The 16213-nt window shown below is 46.7% G+C and overlaps 1 protein-coding gene across 3 annotated transcripts in view; it reads right to left on the bottom strand.

Moving 5' to 3' along the window:
• Window positions 1-1610: 1610 nt before the first annotated feature.
• Window positions 1611-16213, bottom strand: part of LOC140389996 (beta-arrestin-1-like) — a 73617-nt gene continuing 59014 nt past the window's right edge. Inside the window, exons 13-15 of one of the 3 annotated variants that reach the window (XM_072474751.1) lie at window positions 14058-14081; window positions 12124-12170; window positions 1611-2699 (exon numbers count right to left, since the gene is read on the bottom strand). In XM_072474751.1, coding sequence (XP_072330852.1) covers window positions 2536-2699; window positions 12124-12170; window positions 14058-14081 — 235 coding nt within the window. In that variant the 3' untranslated portion in view covers window positions 1611-2535. Of the gene's footprint in view, window positions 2700-9970; window positions 10009-12123; window positions 12171-14057; window positions 14082-16213 lie in introns of those variants that run through there. The other 2 variants (XM_072474752.1, XM_072474753.1) reach the window with 2 other exon arrangements.

Here is a 16213-nt window from a genome sequence, read left to right as displayed (position 1 = left end):
GCCCACTCACGGCTGCAGCAGAACCCCCTAACCATACCCTGAAACCCCGCTCATAATGTCATCGGGTGCTAGTCCCCTCCTCGTGGCACTCACCCACCCTCCGGCGGTGCACATGACCTCGGAGCTGTGATCCATCCCCTACAGTGTGTGTGTGTGTGGAGTTGCCTCCCACACTGTTCAGGCACAGTGTCCAGGCATCACCGTCTGATTGGGGTGCTAGGCAATGACTCCCACATGCTACATGGCGCGCCCACCCACAGGGATCCACTTGGGTTGTATGAAGTGCTCACTTAACCACGATTGCCAACTCCCTATTGGGGAGGTGGTGGCAGCGCAGTGGTATGGTCACTGGACTAGTTAACCAGAGAACCAGAGTAAAGCTCTGGGGTCCCTGATTCAAATCTCGCTACTGCAGATGGTGAAATTTTAATTCAATAAAAGTCTAATGACCATGAAACCCTTGTCAGTTGTCATAAAAACCTACCTGGCTCACTAATGCCCTTTAGGGAAGGAAATCTGCCACCCTTACCCGGTCTGGCTTATATGTGACTCCAGACCCACAGCGATGTGGTTTACTCTTATCTGCCCCCCCCCCAAAGATCAAGGGCAATTAGAGTTGGGGCAATAACAGCCTGGGATGCCCATGTCCCATGAATGAATTTTTAAAAAACATAGCCTCAACTGCACGGCTAGATGCCTCGGCAGTCAGTGGGGGTTAAGGGTGGTCGGTTGGGCAGACAGGCAGGGACAAGGATTGTCCCAGGAAAGGGTACACATGACCCAGGGGTTGGCATGGTGGTGCCACATGCAGTTGCCCTCCCCCTCCCATGATGGTCCACCCCCCCCCCCCAATCGAGCACTGGGGTGGCAAGCCCAGCGCCCCCGGGCTCTTTTCCCCGAGAGCAAAGATAGCTACTCACCTCGACTCCCCACAGAAGCCCTCCTGCCAGGTTCACGTTTTTAAACAGGAGTACTGATCGGTGCCAGCATGTTCACATGCTGGGGAGGCCACTGAATGATGGGAGACCGTTGGATGAAAATGAAAATCGCTTATTGTCACAAGGCTTCAAATGAAGTTACTGTGAAAAGCCCCTAGTCGCCACATTCCGCCGCCTGTTCGGGGAGGCTGTTACGGGAATTGAACCCTGCTGCTGGCCTGCCTTGGTCTGCTTTCAAAGCCAGCGATTTAGCCCTGTGATAAACCAGCCGCTAATAAGGGATAAGGGCTGACTCCCATTAATTGTATGGAAATAGGACTTAAGTGGTGATAATTGGTTTCTCGCCACGCTACGGCGAGATCCAGATTTCGCCTACGGGAGCAGGCTGGCTACATCGCAAACTGTTTGACACATGGCGCATTTCTCGTTTTCGGCCTCTCCCGCTATTTACCGGCTTCGTTTTGTTCAAGCGAGCCGCAACAAAGCCGGAGAATCGCGCCCTATTACTTGTACAGTGCAGTACTCCTGGTCACCTAGAGTTGGTACAATATGGTCTTGCAGATTTGAAATACTGAAATATGAAGTGCTTTGAACCATGAATATTGCATTTTATATCGAAAGATTGAAATGGTGCCAAATACACTGCAACTCAGGAAAGAAAGAGACAAGGGATTTGATTGCATTTTTATTTCAAACTAATTGCTGCAAATAAACAAAACAACCACAAGCAGACTATCGAGCTGCTCCCTCCCTCCTGCCAGAAGGATCAGTGTGTGTCCCCCGTGTGTCTGTGACTCTGTATGTGTCTCTGTGCCTGTGCTTAGCATCTTGAGGATTGATTGGAGAAATAGTAACCAGGCATCCTGAAGAGGGAGCCACACATTTGGTACAATCATTGTTTCAGAAGAAGGGACAGAGTGGAAGCTGATGGGCTTATGATAGTTTTGTCTGGGAACAAGTTAGAGGCTGGAATCTGAACAATATTTGATGGATCCATGTAGTTTATATACAGAATAAAACACACCTCAGGGCTGAGCGACATGGAATCCAATTGAGGGTGTCTGCTTTTTTGTTTTACAGAGAACTGTGAATGTTCAATTTGAACCTGCAGGAATAATGCTCAGATAATTCCCTGTATCTCTAGGTGAGCTTAATCCTTCCTGTTTTTAGAATGCACATATCTTAGGGCTAGGGCTTGCAGGAGCAATTTTACTCCATTTTGAATCATTCCCTTTCTCTGTGGAGGATTTCAGGGATGACAATTCACCTCTGTGCATCTTTTCATTGCTATCTGCCATCATTTACTCTGAATGATTGTCACACAATCACTGCTAATTTTTCAAGTGATAATTCAGTGAATATCATCCTCCATTCAAGCTAATGACCCAATTTGAAAAGATTTGATTAATCTTTGTGTAAATTTTTATTCTTTTCATAATATCTGAACATTGCTCTGAAACTGAAAGCAACCCACAGCCAAAAGAGCTTCAAAAAGTACTTCCTTCCAGTGATCTACCTGGCCCACGTTCCGAACAGGGTAAAGAATTTTTCCTGACTCCTTCCTGGGTCAGGTGAAGAAACCACAAGTCCTATTCCACTAAACAATTAATCGCTTCGCAGCCATATGTAATTGAGCTCCAAACAAACAAGTGATGTCTGCAAGGCTAGACAGGGCACAGCTGTGGTCATTCATCATCTTCTGCATCCACTGGCGAAGCTTCCGCATCATCCTCAACAACAACGTCGTCTTCTTCCGGTTTTCTGAAGATAAAGCCAGTGGAGTTTCCAATTAGAAAAGTCATGTTCACAACTTCCTTCCATTTGACTACTCAATGGGACATACAGCATGAATCAATTCTACAACAAATTCAAACCCATGCAGAGTAAAGCACCCCCATTGAAGGCTAAATCAATGCCAAATGAAGGATAACCTCAAATAATCTTTTGATTCACCCAAGGAGCTGCCCTCCGAAAGCTAGTGATTCAAAACTTTAACTTTAACCTGGTGTTGTAAGACTTCTTACTGTGGTCACTCCAGTCCAATGCCGGGATCTTCACATCAATCTTTTGAATGACTGCTGAAGCTTGACAGAAACTCCTGGTTAAATGTTTAGAGAGAGTATTTTCCCACCAGTGAAGGGTATCAGGGGACATAACCTTAAAACTAGGAGCCAGATCTTTGAGCAGGGAAGTGAGGAAAACCCTCTTCACATAAAAGCTCAATTAAAAATTTAAGATCTGAGATTGAGAGATTTTTACTCGACATGTATACAAAAGCGCCAAGGTGGATGGAGTAACTCAGAATCATAGAATTTACAGTGCAGAAGGAGGCTATTCGGCCCATCGAATCTGCACCAGCCCTTGGAAAGAGCACCCTACTTAAGCCCGCACCTCTACCCTATCCCCGTAACCCAACCCAACCTTTTTGGACACTAAGGGCAATTTAGCATGGCCAATCCACCTAACCTGCACATCTTTGGACTATGGGAGGAAACAGGGGCATCCGGAGGAAACCCATGCAGACACGGGGAGAATGTGCAGACTCCGCACAGACAGTGACCCAAGCCGGGAATCAAACCTGGGACCCTGGAGCAACGGTGCTAACCACTGTGTTATCGTGCCCCCTACTACTGTGCCACCGTGCCCCCCTACGGTACAGATCAGACATGATCTCACTGGATGACACGGAACAGGGACTGAATGGCATCTCTCATTGAAGTTACAACAGCGAATGAAAATTCCCAGCATACGCCCCAAAAAGACATCTAAATCAAGGCTCACCATCAATAAAACATTAATCCCAATTAATATTAAGCATTAAAAGAAAAATCTGGCGGTTACATCTAACACGGATATATGAATTATTAATGTATTGACATGAATTTCCAATGTGGGGCCAGCATGGTGGCGCAGTGGTTAGCACTGTAGTCTCACGGCGCCGAGGTCCCAGGTTCGATCCTGGCTCTGGGTCACTGTCCGTGTGGAGTTTGCACATTCTCCCCGTGTTTGCGTGGGTGTTTCCCCCACAACCCAAAGATGTGCAGGTTAGGTGCATTGGCCACACTAAATAGCCCCTTAATTGGAAAAAATGAATTGGGCACTCTAAAAATTTTTTTTTAATTTTTAAAAATGAATTTCCAATGTGGACTATTTTAATGGAGGTGAAATTTAAATATCAATGAAATTCAACATGGTGAAAAGTAAATTTTAACCAATAAAGAATAACCCTAGGCTATTAAAGATTAAATTCAATTCATTGAAGACTATATCAAATAGAATGAATACTGGTTACACTGGTTGCAGACTAAAGGTCATTCTTTGAAGGCTCATTTCTATTAATTGATGACTAACTATTCCTGATTGCAGTCGAAATGCTATTTCATGAAGGCCAATCCACTGTCAGGAAAATTTGCCTTCCCATTGTAAACTGTAATCAGTTTATTGTCTGACATTCTAGAATGGCAGCTGTCCAGCACTTTGTAAAAGAAGGGATCATACAATACAATAATTAACTAATTCCTAGTGAACTTGAGTTTCACACGCTGCCAACTTGTCCATATATTGCATCAAGGTCAAAAACAGCATCTTTAAGTCAGTTTTTAATATGATCATTTTGGGGTTCCTCCATCTACTGACAGAGAACAAAGAATTACTATATTTTTAAAGAAAAACTTCTTACTTGGTCATTTCTATCAAGAGAATACCACGGTGAGAGAACCAGAGAGATAAAAAAAGAGAAATAGGAAAATACAGAATTAGTGTGAATCCAATAATAATATGCACATATGCACAGGAACAGAGACACATACATGGTCACAGACACGTGGAACACACATACTGACATACAGACACAGAGAGATGTGTATAGACACCCATATACAGCTCACAGAAAAATGGGGCAGAATTTTACGTTCCTGGATAGGTTTTTGGGGGGAAATGGGAGGGGGGCTGTTGACTGTAAAATTCCTCGGATGGTCTTCCTGCTAGGTTCCATCCCACCCTGACCTCTCTGCAAATTAAAGCTGCTAGACACTGGCCTTGCCCCATTTGAAGCCCTTAAATGTTGCATCATTGACTATTTAAGGGTCGTTTCATGTACAGCCTCAATATTCAAGCTACGGGTAGGAGTCCTGGGAAATGGGTGGGGATGCCCGAATATAAACTGGGTTCAGGCTGAGGGCAGGAAGTGGGGAGGGGGAGATAGGAGTGGCTCTATCAGCATAACCCTTTTAACATCAGCCCCCCCCCCCTCCACCCCTCCCCCTAAGATTACCGCAGTTCCTCCCTCCACCCCCGCCTCCTTCACCAACATCTCAATCTCCCTCTATCCATCCCGACAGGTCTCGCCTACCCTCACTGTCCTAAGATCCCCAAAACATAATCTAGTACTGGACTCCTGGGGCTGGGAATACAAGCAGTTCCCACCACCTAAAGTCCTTTCTATTGCAGCTTCTGCCACTGCAGCGACTAGAGAGCTGCTGGTCAATCCTCCTGAGTGAGAGGCAAAAGTCCTTCCTTTAGACAATTAATGCTCAATGGAGCATTAAATGGCGCGGGGCCGGCAGTACCGGCCGGGATCTGTTCCCTGCCAATTCTTCGCATGGTGAGAATGCAAACCACACCATCCTAAACATGTTGGCCATGGGCACACATATTCAGAGGCTCACAAAGGCATTCACGGATTCACATACATATAGGGACACACAGGGTTATATGCACACTAAGATACACGCAGAAACACAGGGGACTACCACAGACATTCAGGGACATTGACACATACATATAGAGACAGAAACAGAGCTACATAAATAAAGGCATACAAATATGCAGACACACAGGCACATAGTGGGACATGCACATACACATGTACAGAGATGTAAAAAAAATATTTTATTAAAGATTTTTCATAGATACCAAACACGACCTCAACTTCAACACAGCCCCAAAAACGACTCATACATAGTGCATTTATCATGTTAATAACAAAAAATAAAAGCAACATCCATCATCCCCTAGCCCCACAACTATACCCTTCTCCACCCCCCCCCCCAATATAGTGGCTAATTCTTTAAAGTACGAGATAAATGACCACCACCTCAGGTGGAACCCTTCCACCGATTACCTACTTGACCTTCTCCAGATAGAAAAACTCCATAAAGACACCCAAAAAGACCGAGGCAATAGGCCGAATGGCAGCTCTCCATCCCAGCAGAACTTACCTCTGGGCTATCAGTGAGGCAAAGGCAAGAGCACCTGCCTTCACCCCAGTCTGCAGCCTTGGCGGATGTGACTAGCGGGCCCACGAGAACACCGCTCACACCTTTCATCCACTCATCCTACCCCCGTGTGCCACGTTGAACTGAATCAGGCTGAACCGTGTGCAGTATGAGGTGGAGCTTACCCTACAAAGGGCCTCATTCCACACATGCTCATTCCAACTCCTCCTCCCATTTTGCCCTCACCCGATCCAGTGGCGCAGATTCCATTGAAATGATCCGCCCATAATAATTTGAGATGCACCCCCCTCCAGACCTCGCCAACAATAAGATTTCCCCCAGCAAGGAGGGTTGTGGTGGCAAGGGAAAAGCCTGAAGAAACACATCGCGCAGTTGAAAGTATTGGAACAGGTTCACCCCTGATAATTAAAATTTCTCTGAAAATTCCTCCCAACTGGTGAACCGCTCCTCCATAAATAGGTCCCTAAAGCACTCCAGGAACCTGTCCTTCCATTACCTTAAAACTCGCATGCAAACCCAACAACGCAATCAAATGGATACCTCAAATAAGGCCAGCAACGGCATGACGCTCAGCTTATAGTGTTGCCTGAACTGCCTCCATATCTTAAAAGAAGAAATCTCCACCGGTTTTAAGGTTTCCTTCGCTGGGCAAAATGGGAGCTGTGCCGTAACCAGAGCCCGTAAACCCGATCCCCTACAGAAAATTACCACCACCCTCCTCCATATGGTACCTGACTCCCCCAACCATCCCAGCATCTTCCCAACATTGGCCGCCCAATAATAAAGGAGAAAATTGGGTAATACCAAGCTCCCGACTGCTGTTCATCCTGCAGATTCTTGGTGACTTACCACCCAAATAAAATAATTCACTGGCTTGTTCACCCTAACAAAGAACGATTTAACAAGGAAAACAGGGAGGCATTTAAACAGAAATAAGAACCTTGTTAGAATATTCATCTTAATCATCTGGCCTCTACCTGCCAGGGATTGTGGTAGGCTATCCTACTGCTTAAAATAGGACCTTGTCCTACTCAGCAGACTTGTATAGTTTAACTTGTGAAGCTTAGGCCAATCACGAACCATTCGGATACCCAAATACTGGAAACTACTTCTGTCAAGGCGAATAGACAATTCCCTCAGATTGGCTCTCCTCTCCGGGGGGGATTAAGCAGAAAATATTCACTCTTCCCCAGGTTTAACTTATAGCCCCAAAAAAGAGCCAAAGTCCCTCAGTAGCTTTATAATCTCGTCCATAGAGGAGATTGGGTCCGTAACATAAAAAAGCAGGTCATCAGCATATAGCGACACAGTATGCTCCCTCGCCCCCCCAGGACTTATCCCCCCCACCTCCCCCTCTCCCCAAGACCCGAGTGCTATAGCAAATGGTTCTATCGCCAGGGCAAAAAGGAGCGGTGACAATGGGCACCCCGGTCTTGTACCCCTACGCAGTGAAAAATGCCCTGAGCTCGATGCATTGTGCGTATACTTGCCGTTGGAGGCCTATAAAATAGCTGTGCCCATGAGATAATCTTCTGCCTAAATCCAAATCCCCCCAGCATCTCAAAGAATATTCCCACTCCACCCTGCGGAATGCTTTCTCCACATGTATATATATACTGGCCAACCGAATTGGGGGTCTCCCCCGGTCCCTCAACCCCCCCCCCCCCCCCCGATTCCCCTGATCTCCCTTGCCCCCTCCCCCCTCCCCCTGCTCCCTCCCCGCCTCTCCTACTCAAAGTGTCAGTCATTTCCACCATCAGGGATAACTAAATAAATCTTCAAGAGGTACCAGCTAAAGGCCCAACCTCACCTTCAGAGAAACACAAAGAAAATCCTGTCTCTACCATCAGTCAACTAACACCTCCCTTTCCCCCACCCCCTTCCTCGCACCAACCCCCCATCCTACCCAAATCCGCAAACTAAAACCACACTCATGGCTGCAGCCCCCTCCCTACCCCAGACACTAAGCTTGTCAAACCTGGTCAAACTTGTTCAAATGCTGCAGCTCCTCTCCCATCTCAGTCCAGAGACACCAGCACCCGCCATCTTCCAAAGCATCTGTGATAAATATTCAGTGGAAATCGGGCCCTGCATCCCCTCTGGCAGCTCCACGACTCTGAAGTTCCGCCTCCTTGATCTATTTTCAAGATCACCTTATTCTTCAACCGCCTGTTGTCATCGGCCACCACGGCCATCTCGGTTTCTAACGATGCAAGCTGCTCACCTTCCCTCGTCAGCACCTTCTCCACACCCTCCAGCACCTGTCCTTGCACCATCGCCGCTTTGACGGTCTTATCAAGCTCTACCCAGATAGGGCCCAGTGCTTCCTCAATCGACAGACAATTCCTCTGACACCAGCTTTCACTGCTTATTGAAATGCATAGTAAACTCCTTAGCCAGCACGTCCGAGAGCATGTCCACCATAGTCAGGACGGCCGATACCTGCAGCTCTGCGGTCGCATTTTCTCTACAGAGGAACTATGCGAGGCCTCTGAGTCTGCCGAAGAACTGTTCACTTCGGGTTTCTTGGATCATTCCCCCTTCCCCTTTGGCATGGGTTCGAGCGGGGACTCTGTAGTACCAATCCTGAATGTTTCCTGCCAAACTCTCAGGCAACAAGGCCTAAACAGATGCAGAGCCTGGTCGGAGCTACCTAATGTGCGTTCACCTTCTCGCATGCCGCCGCCAGAAGCCACCTACACAAGACTTAGATACAAACACATGCACACATAGAGATTTACACACAAATGCATGTGTAGACTTACACAGACAAATGCATGTACTGTTCCACCACTATCTCTCTATTTCTCACACATGCACCCACTAATATTTGACTATAAAATATCATTTATTTTAAGGAAAGAAAAATTCCAATAAGCCCAATGGCTCTGCCCTTTTTTCATAAATCAGATTTATCTGCTCCTCTTATCCCTCGGTTCCGTCTACTCATCTTCTCTCCATGTCCTTCAACCTCTCCAGAAATGGATCTGGCTACTTCTCCACTCCATTGACACTGCCCATTTCATTTTTCTTCCATATTATTCCACAACACAACTTTTCACATGCATTACCAGCAGATCTAACAGAACTTTCCTTATTCTCAACGGAACTGACTAAAGTAATGCAGATAAGGGCAGCACGGTGGCGCAGTGGTAGCACTGCAGTCTCACGACGCTGAGGTCCCAGGTTCGATCCCGACTCTGGGTCACTGCCCGTGTGGAGTTTGCACATTCTCCCCGTGTTTGCGTGGGTTTCGCCCCAACCCAAAGATGTGCAAGGTAGGTGGATTGAACAGGCTAAATTGCCCCTTAATTGGAAAAAATGAATTGGGTACTATTTTGGGCAGCACGGTAGCATAGTGGTTAGCACAAATGCTTCACAGCTCCAGGGTCCCAGGTTCGATTCCGGCTTGGGTCACTGTCTGTGCGGAGTCTGCACATCCTCACCGTGTGTGCGTGGGTTTCCTCCGGGTGCTCCGGTTTCCTCCCACAGTCCAAAGATGTGCAGGTTAGGTGGATTGGCCATGATAAATTGCCCTTAGTGTCCAAAATTGCCCTTAGTGTTGGGTGAGGTTACTGGGTTATGGGGATAGGGTGGAAGCGTGGACCTTGGGTGGGGTGCTCTTTCCAAGAGCCGGTGCAGACTCGATGGGCCGAATGGCCTCCTTCTGCACTGTAAATTCTATGATCTATGATCTATAAATAGTTTGCTATGTTGGAGGGTTAAAATCCCAGGGAACATGAGAGGAGGTTTGGAGTAAGAAGGGAAATCGGGGAAACCTTTTCAGTCAATGAATAACCACCTGATGAATTAAATTACCAGGAGGAACTTTGCTGTGGGCAGTATAAATGAAATTGAGTCAGTGCACAGATGGTTCTTAGAACATAAAGCCTTGTGTTAGACACTCCAGTACCTTAACCCAGAATGGGATTCAGGCAGAAGTGGGCCTAAAGTAGTCAAGTCAAAACTCCCTCAAGTTAAAATAGCAGCTGCGGCCCAACAACGTAATCAGAGCTCGGTCTATATATTGAATATGCAGGTGATGTGCTGGTGATTTTAGAAGGGAGTACCTTTGGCATCTGCTCAGGAGAGAAGTTGAAAATTGAAGACATTCAGATGTCTACCGGATGGTTTTCAGTGCCCAATCGCTGGGTTCCGGCCAAGTGCCAAGGATAAAATTATCCCCCTTTCTGAAGATAATGCTGAGATCTAGTTCTACAGACACTTGAGTGTCATCTAGTGTGTTATCCAATGTGATATATCTGTGTTTAACAGTAAATGGTGCCATGTTATTTGAGTGCAGTATTTGAGCCTGAACCTGCCCTCAATACAGCTAGGACAGTGATCGAGACTTTTAAGCCCTGGCTGATATATTTCTCCATCTTTAATCCAGGGAAACGAATTGTAGGCAGTCCACGAGCGTCCCATCGATAGTCAACCAGCTCAGCACAAACCTTCCAATTCTGTGTGACTCAGTGTGACACCATGGCAGAACGTTTGGCGATGAGTCACTGGGGCGCACAGAGTTGTTCATTAATATGGTATAATAATCTAACCTCCTAGTGAAGGTCAAGAGAGCTTACTCTGCACTTCCAACCCCTCCCAGTGGGGAAAGCTGTGTTTGCAGGTAACGGGATTATGCATTGGATCAAGAGATTCTACCTCAATCTCATGACACCCATTCCCAAATCACTTCCAGCATGCAGTCTCCTCTGCTAAGTTTGAGGCTCTACAGTACATGTGTCTTAAATATTAGTAATAACATTGATTTAATTGTTAAGGTTCCATTTGTTTTATTTAAGCATATTTTAGTTGATTGTTTGGTTATTAAATTTATGGTGTCCTTAAAGGGGCACTTGTGTTGACACCTATCAGATAACACTGGGAAAACTCAGTACCACTCCTATTCGTCCAATAAAATATTACAATGACAAATAATCCCCATGGATCGCTCACTTAGCCATCTGCTCCCCATTTGATCCCAAAGGGTCATAGAATCATAGAATTTGCAGTGCAGTAGGAGGCCATTGAGCCCATCGAGTCTGCACTGGCCCTTGGAAGGAGCACCATACTTAAGCCCACGCTGCCACTCCATCCCCGTAACCCGACCTAACCTTTTGGACACTAAGGGGCAATTTAGCATCACCAATCCACCTAACCTGCGCAAGTTTGGACTGTGGGAGAAAACCGGAGCACCCGGAGAAAACCCACACAGACACGGGGAGAAAGTGCAAACTCCTCACACACAGTCACCCGAGGCCGGAATTGAACCTGGGACTCAGGAGCTGTGAGACAGCAGTGCTAACCACTGTGCCGCCTTGCCACCCAAGGATTCCAAGGTAGGGCAGCATGGTGGCGCAGTGGTTAGCACTGTTGCCTCATGACACCGAGGACCCAGTTTTGAGCCTGGCCCCGGGTAACTGTCCGTGTGGAGTTTACACATTCCCCCCGTGTCTGCGTGGGTCTCACCTCCAAACCCCCAAAAAGATGTGCAGCGTTGGGTACTCTAAAGTTTAAAAAAAAGTAATTCCCAGGTAGATTTACGAGCATTCTTCTCACTGTGCTTAGAAATGCATCCAAAGGTTTGGGGAAGGGGGGAGGGGGGGGGAGGGGTTACCACAAAAGCTCAGGCCGTGATTTGCACCAGGTGCCTCTACAGAGAGTCTGCAGATATCCCAAGATTAAGCTGAAGAAAGCAGGTGGCTGAGAATGACCATCTCTTCCTTTACTTGCTCAGATTTTGGGGCCTTAGTGTGTTGTCCTTCAGTATTAGTCAGGAGGTCTTGTGGGTCTCCAGTTCCATTTCCTGTCTTCGCCCCCCAAACCCCGTGCAAGACACTGTCACATAGGCAGCTCGGAGTTGGGCTAATGCTTAGCCTATCTAGAAAACTAGAGGGTGGCTACCAGGGGCTCGATTCCATAATGTCTTATTGACAGTTGATACCCACCAGGACAAGGATGCATGAGCAGGAAAGGTACTTCCACTGTGACATCGCTGCAGAAGGAAAAGGTATCAGTAAATGCGGCTTTAAAACATCAATACTGTAATCACACTGGGTTACACATTAGTGACTTCAACCAACCAGATTTTTGAGAGTGCAAATATCCCAATCCACTGAAGGGATTCACAAACTTGCATTTATATCGAGTTTTTAAATCACCTCCAAAAAAAAAAGCTTTGCACCAATTAAGTATTTTCAAAATGTACATTCATCGTTTCAATGTAGAAAAAAGCTGTGGGATCGGAAAAGATTCTACAAACTGCAATGGAATAAATTACTAGATAGTCTGCTCTTAGTGTTGTTGAACAAGAGGACATCAAATTAACTCTTCTTTAATTAGTGTCATGCGACCTGTTATGTATACTTGAACGTTTAACTGTTTATCCTAAAGACTGATCATCTGACGATGCAGCACTTCCTCACGACTACACTGGTGTCAGTCAAGATGGGCTCAAGAGGGCAATTTTCAATTTCTGTGCCTGGACAATCATTTGGAAGAACGTGAATGGCCACCTGTTATAGAACCAAATCAATGGGGTGGAAATCAAGCAGATTCTACAAAGGGTGGATGATGCACTTTGTCAGGTGACCACCCCCAGTTAGAGTAGGAATTAGGTCACGTGTCCAGAATGGAGCTTGAACTCAACGATCTGGAGATAAAAATAGGGCTTAGCTACCAACAGTACTTGCCAACCACGGGGTTCCAGAATGGTGAAGGCGTTCTGTATTTTGGCACCCCAACACAAGACATAGCAACATGGTAAGTTCATGCATTATTCCAGTGACACTCAGCACAGAAAGACAGAAAGTGCTTAGGCTTGACCATACCATCTGATAGTGATGTGGGTACAGTAGATAGAGAGAGCAACAGATATGGGAAACATTGTCTATGTTTATATATCATACATGTTGTTCATTATAGCCTCTTGCTCAACAATGTGCTCTGAGCTCTTAAGCCTCTACAAACACTGCTTGTACTGTTAAATGTAAACACCACCAGAATCCAAGTGGGCCTTAGATCGCACTCCACTTTTGAGAGCTGACTGGTGGTGATTTAACCTGAGGATCACCACACCTAGGACAGAGGCAAGGTTGAAAAGGCAGGGCCTTCATGAATAACCTCAGCCGGTACGGGAATTGAATCCGCACTATTGGCCTAGCTCCACATCACTAATAAGGCAGCCAACCAATTGAGCTAATCCCACTCCTGCAACTGTTAGACACATTGGCTGAGAATAGATAGCTTCAGTTAAGGTGTTTGCACTGGCTCAAAGAAAAAGAGCTAAATGCCCTTCTATTGTGCTGTGATCTCCATGATTCCTAGTTTGTGGTTCCAAGCCTGTATTTCGTGATTATTAAAACAAATCATTCAAAAACAATTTGTTGGATCAGTCAATAAATATTTAGGAAGGTTAGGTTGAATTCATGTTTCATGTCATTTTTCTATTTTGTTTTTTTATTCATTCATGTGATGTGGGCATCACTAGCTGGGCCAGCATTTATTGCCCATCCCTAACTGTCCTTGAATTTCAGAGGACATTTAAGATCAACCATGCATTGTGTTTGATCTGGAGTCACATGTAGGCCAGATCAGGTAAGGATGGCAGATTTCCTTCCCCAAAGACTTTTAGTGAACCAGATGGGTCTTTCCAACAACCGACAATGGTTTCATGGTCACCATTAGACTCTTAATTCCAGATTTTTATTGAATTCAATTTCCATCATCTGCCATGGTGGGATTTGAACCTGGGTCCCCAGAGCATTCACCTGGATCTCTGGGTTACTAGCCCAGTGATAATACCATAATGCTATCACTTTCCTCAAAGATCTTTAATTAATTTAAGAATAACTATTGATAAATTCACACAACATTACTTCACCTGGCTGTTAGATCACCCAACATGCTGCAAGAAAGGAACAATAGCAGAGTTAGTATTTTGCAAACGTGTCTACCATATTGGAGTTCATTACAATCAGTTCTTAACTATTTCAGAAGGGAGGTGAAGAATGTGGAGAACAGATTAATCGTGGATACAGTGGAGAGTGGATAGTGTCAAGAGGGTCCAGGGAGTGTTTTGAAGGAAGAAGCAATTGAGAGTCAGATGTAGTAGAGCAGTGTGGCTCTTTATTAAATTGTGATAGGAGTCAGATGCATCACTCTTTTTTACCGGTGTAACAATCTCATCAATGCGAGGAATTGAAACAATTTACAAGGCGGCAAAATGTTAAATTAATGAAATAGGATTTGATTCCATTATTACAATGAAATACTTCTGAAGCAAACGTAACCTTGTAATATGGGAAATGACATCGGTCAAATTGCACAGCAATGTCCCACAAACAGCAACAAGATAATGACCATGTAATCTATTTTTAGTTATATTGGTTGAAGACTAAATTTTGGCGAGGACATCAGGAGACCTCTGCTGCATTGCTTTGCTGGTGTCATGTGATCTTTTGTGTCCACCTGGAAGAACAGACATTGGGTTAATGTCTCCTCCTTCACTCAAACGGGAATTGAATCACAAGGCTGGGATTTTCCGACCTCGCGCCGGGTCGGAGAATCCCTGGGGGAAGGGGGGTGGGGCAGAATCGTGCCACGGCGCCCCGATGCCGGCTCGCTGATTCTCCAGCGCCTGTTTTCAGGCGCCCGCGGTATTGCCGCCGCGCCGGTCGAGGGCCATTGAAATCCCCCCCCCCCCGGTGATTCTCCGGGCCCCAACGGGCCGAGTGGCCGCCAAGTCCCGACGGCATGGGTTACTCAGGTGCCACACAGCGGGACCTGGAAGGTGTGTCTGCGGGGGCCGTCCTGGGAAGGGGGGATCCGACCCCGGAGGGGTGCCTCCACGGTGGCCAGGGTCGTGATCGGGACCTACCGATCGGCGGGCAGGCTAGTTCTATGTTCCTCTGCGCCGGGCCCCTGTAGGGCTCCACCATATTGCCCGGGGGCCGGCGCAGAGACGGGAACTCACGCGCTTGCGCGGAATTACGCCAGCCGTTGCGTGCATGCGCAAACCCGTGCCAGCCGTGTCGCTCCGGCTGGAGCTGCCGGGACCACTCCAGCACCGACCTAGCCCCCTAGGAAGGAGCATACCGGACAATTGAAGACCGTTGACACCGGAGTGGTTCACGCCGCTTTTCACACCGGCATCAGAACTTGGCCACGGCATTGGAGAATCCTGGCCAGAACTTCTTACTCAGAGGCAAGAGCGTTATGTTATACCCAGTAAAGGCAGGTTTTATTCATAACTTCAGACATGGACCAAGCTCATATAAAATGTTCTGGCACTGTCTTTTATTGAGGGTGGTGGTGTTGGGGGGGTGGGGGGAGATCCTCGGCTAAGGAAAAAGGAAGGGAACAGATGCACCCTTGTGGAAGATGGCACCATCAGAACAAATGTAACGGACACTGAGAAATTGGGAGGGTAGAATGGAGTCCTTTCAGGAAGCAGGATGTGAGGAGGCATAGTTGAAGTCTGTGGGAGTCAGTGGGCTTGTTATGAATATTGATGTGATAACAAAAAAGAGAGGCATTCCACGCACTAAGTGCATTTCAATCACTCAATCATGCGATTTCACTGCACTTACCTCTCTTCGATGTGGTCAATGTTTACAAACATTGCGGTTTCACCACTTAGGTCACTGAACCATGAAGGAGATGAATTGATCAAACCACGATGGTTTGTAGAAGCTGTCAATCACAGACCACTGCTAAAAAGCTATGAATGATTTACAGCGAATGGATGGGTGGGAACCAGGAATGGACCCATAGAGTTGCAAGCCTGTAATTCTTCTCACTGCTCCTGTCTGGACTGCTTTCTAGCTTCCAGATGGGGACCTCTTTTCTGGTGAGGGGGGGGGGGGGGGCCTGTGTGGCGGTGGTCCCTTTAGGACGAGGTCCCTTTGGGGATCTCCCTGTTATACGGGTCCCTGTGGGGATCTCCCTAATGTACGGGTCCCTGTGGGGTCTCCCCATTATAAGGGCCCTTTTGGGGCTCTTCCTATTACAGGGGATCCTTGTGGGGGGTCCCCTTAT

This window comes from Scyliorhinus torazame, chromosome 14 (genome assembly GCF_047496885.1).
Source record: "Scyliorhinus torazame isolate Kashiwa2021f chromosome 14, sScyTor2.1, whole genome shotgun sequence".
Taxonomy (NCBI): Eukaryota; Metazoa; Chordata; class Chondrichthyes; order Carcharhiniformes; family Scyliorhinidae; genus Scyliorhinus; species Scyliorhinus torazame.
The sequence above is the reverse complement of the archived record's forward strand: the minus strand, read 5'-3'. Positions and strand labels throughout refer to the sequence as shown.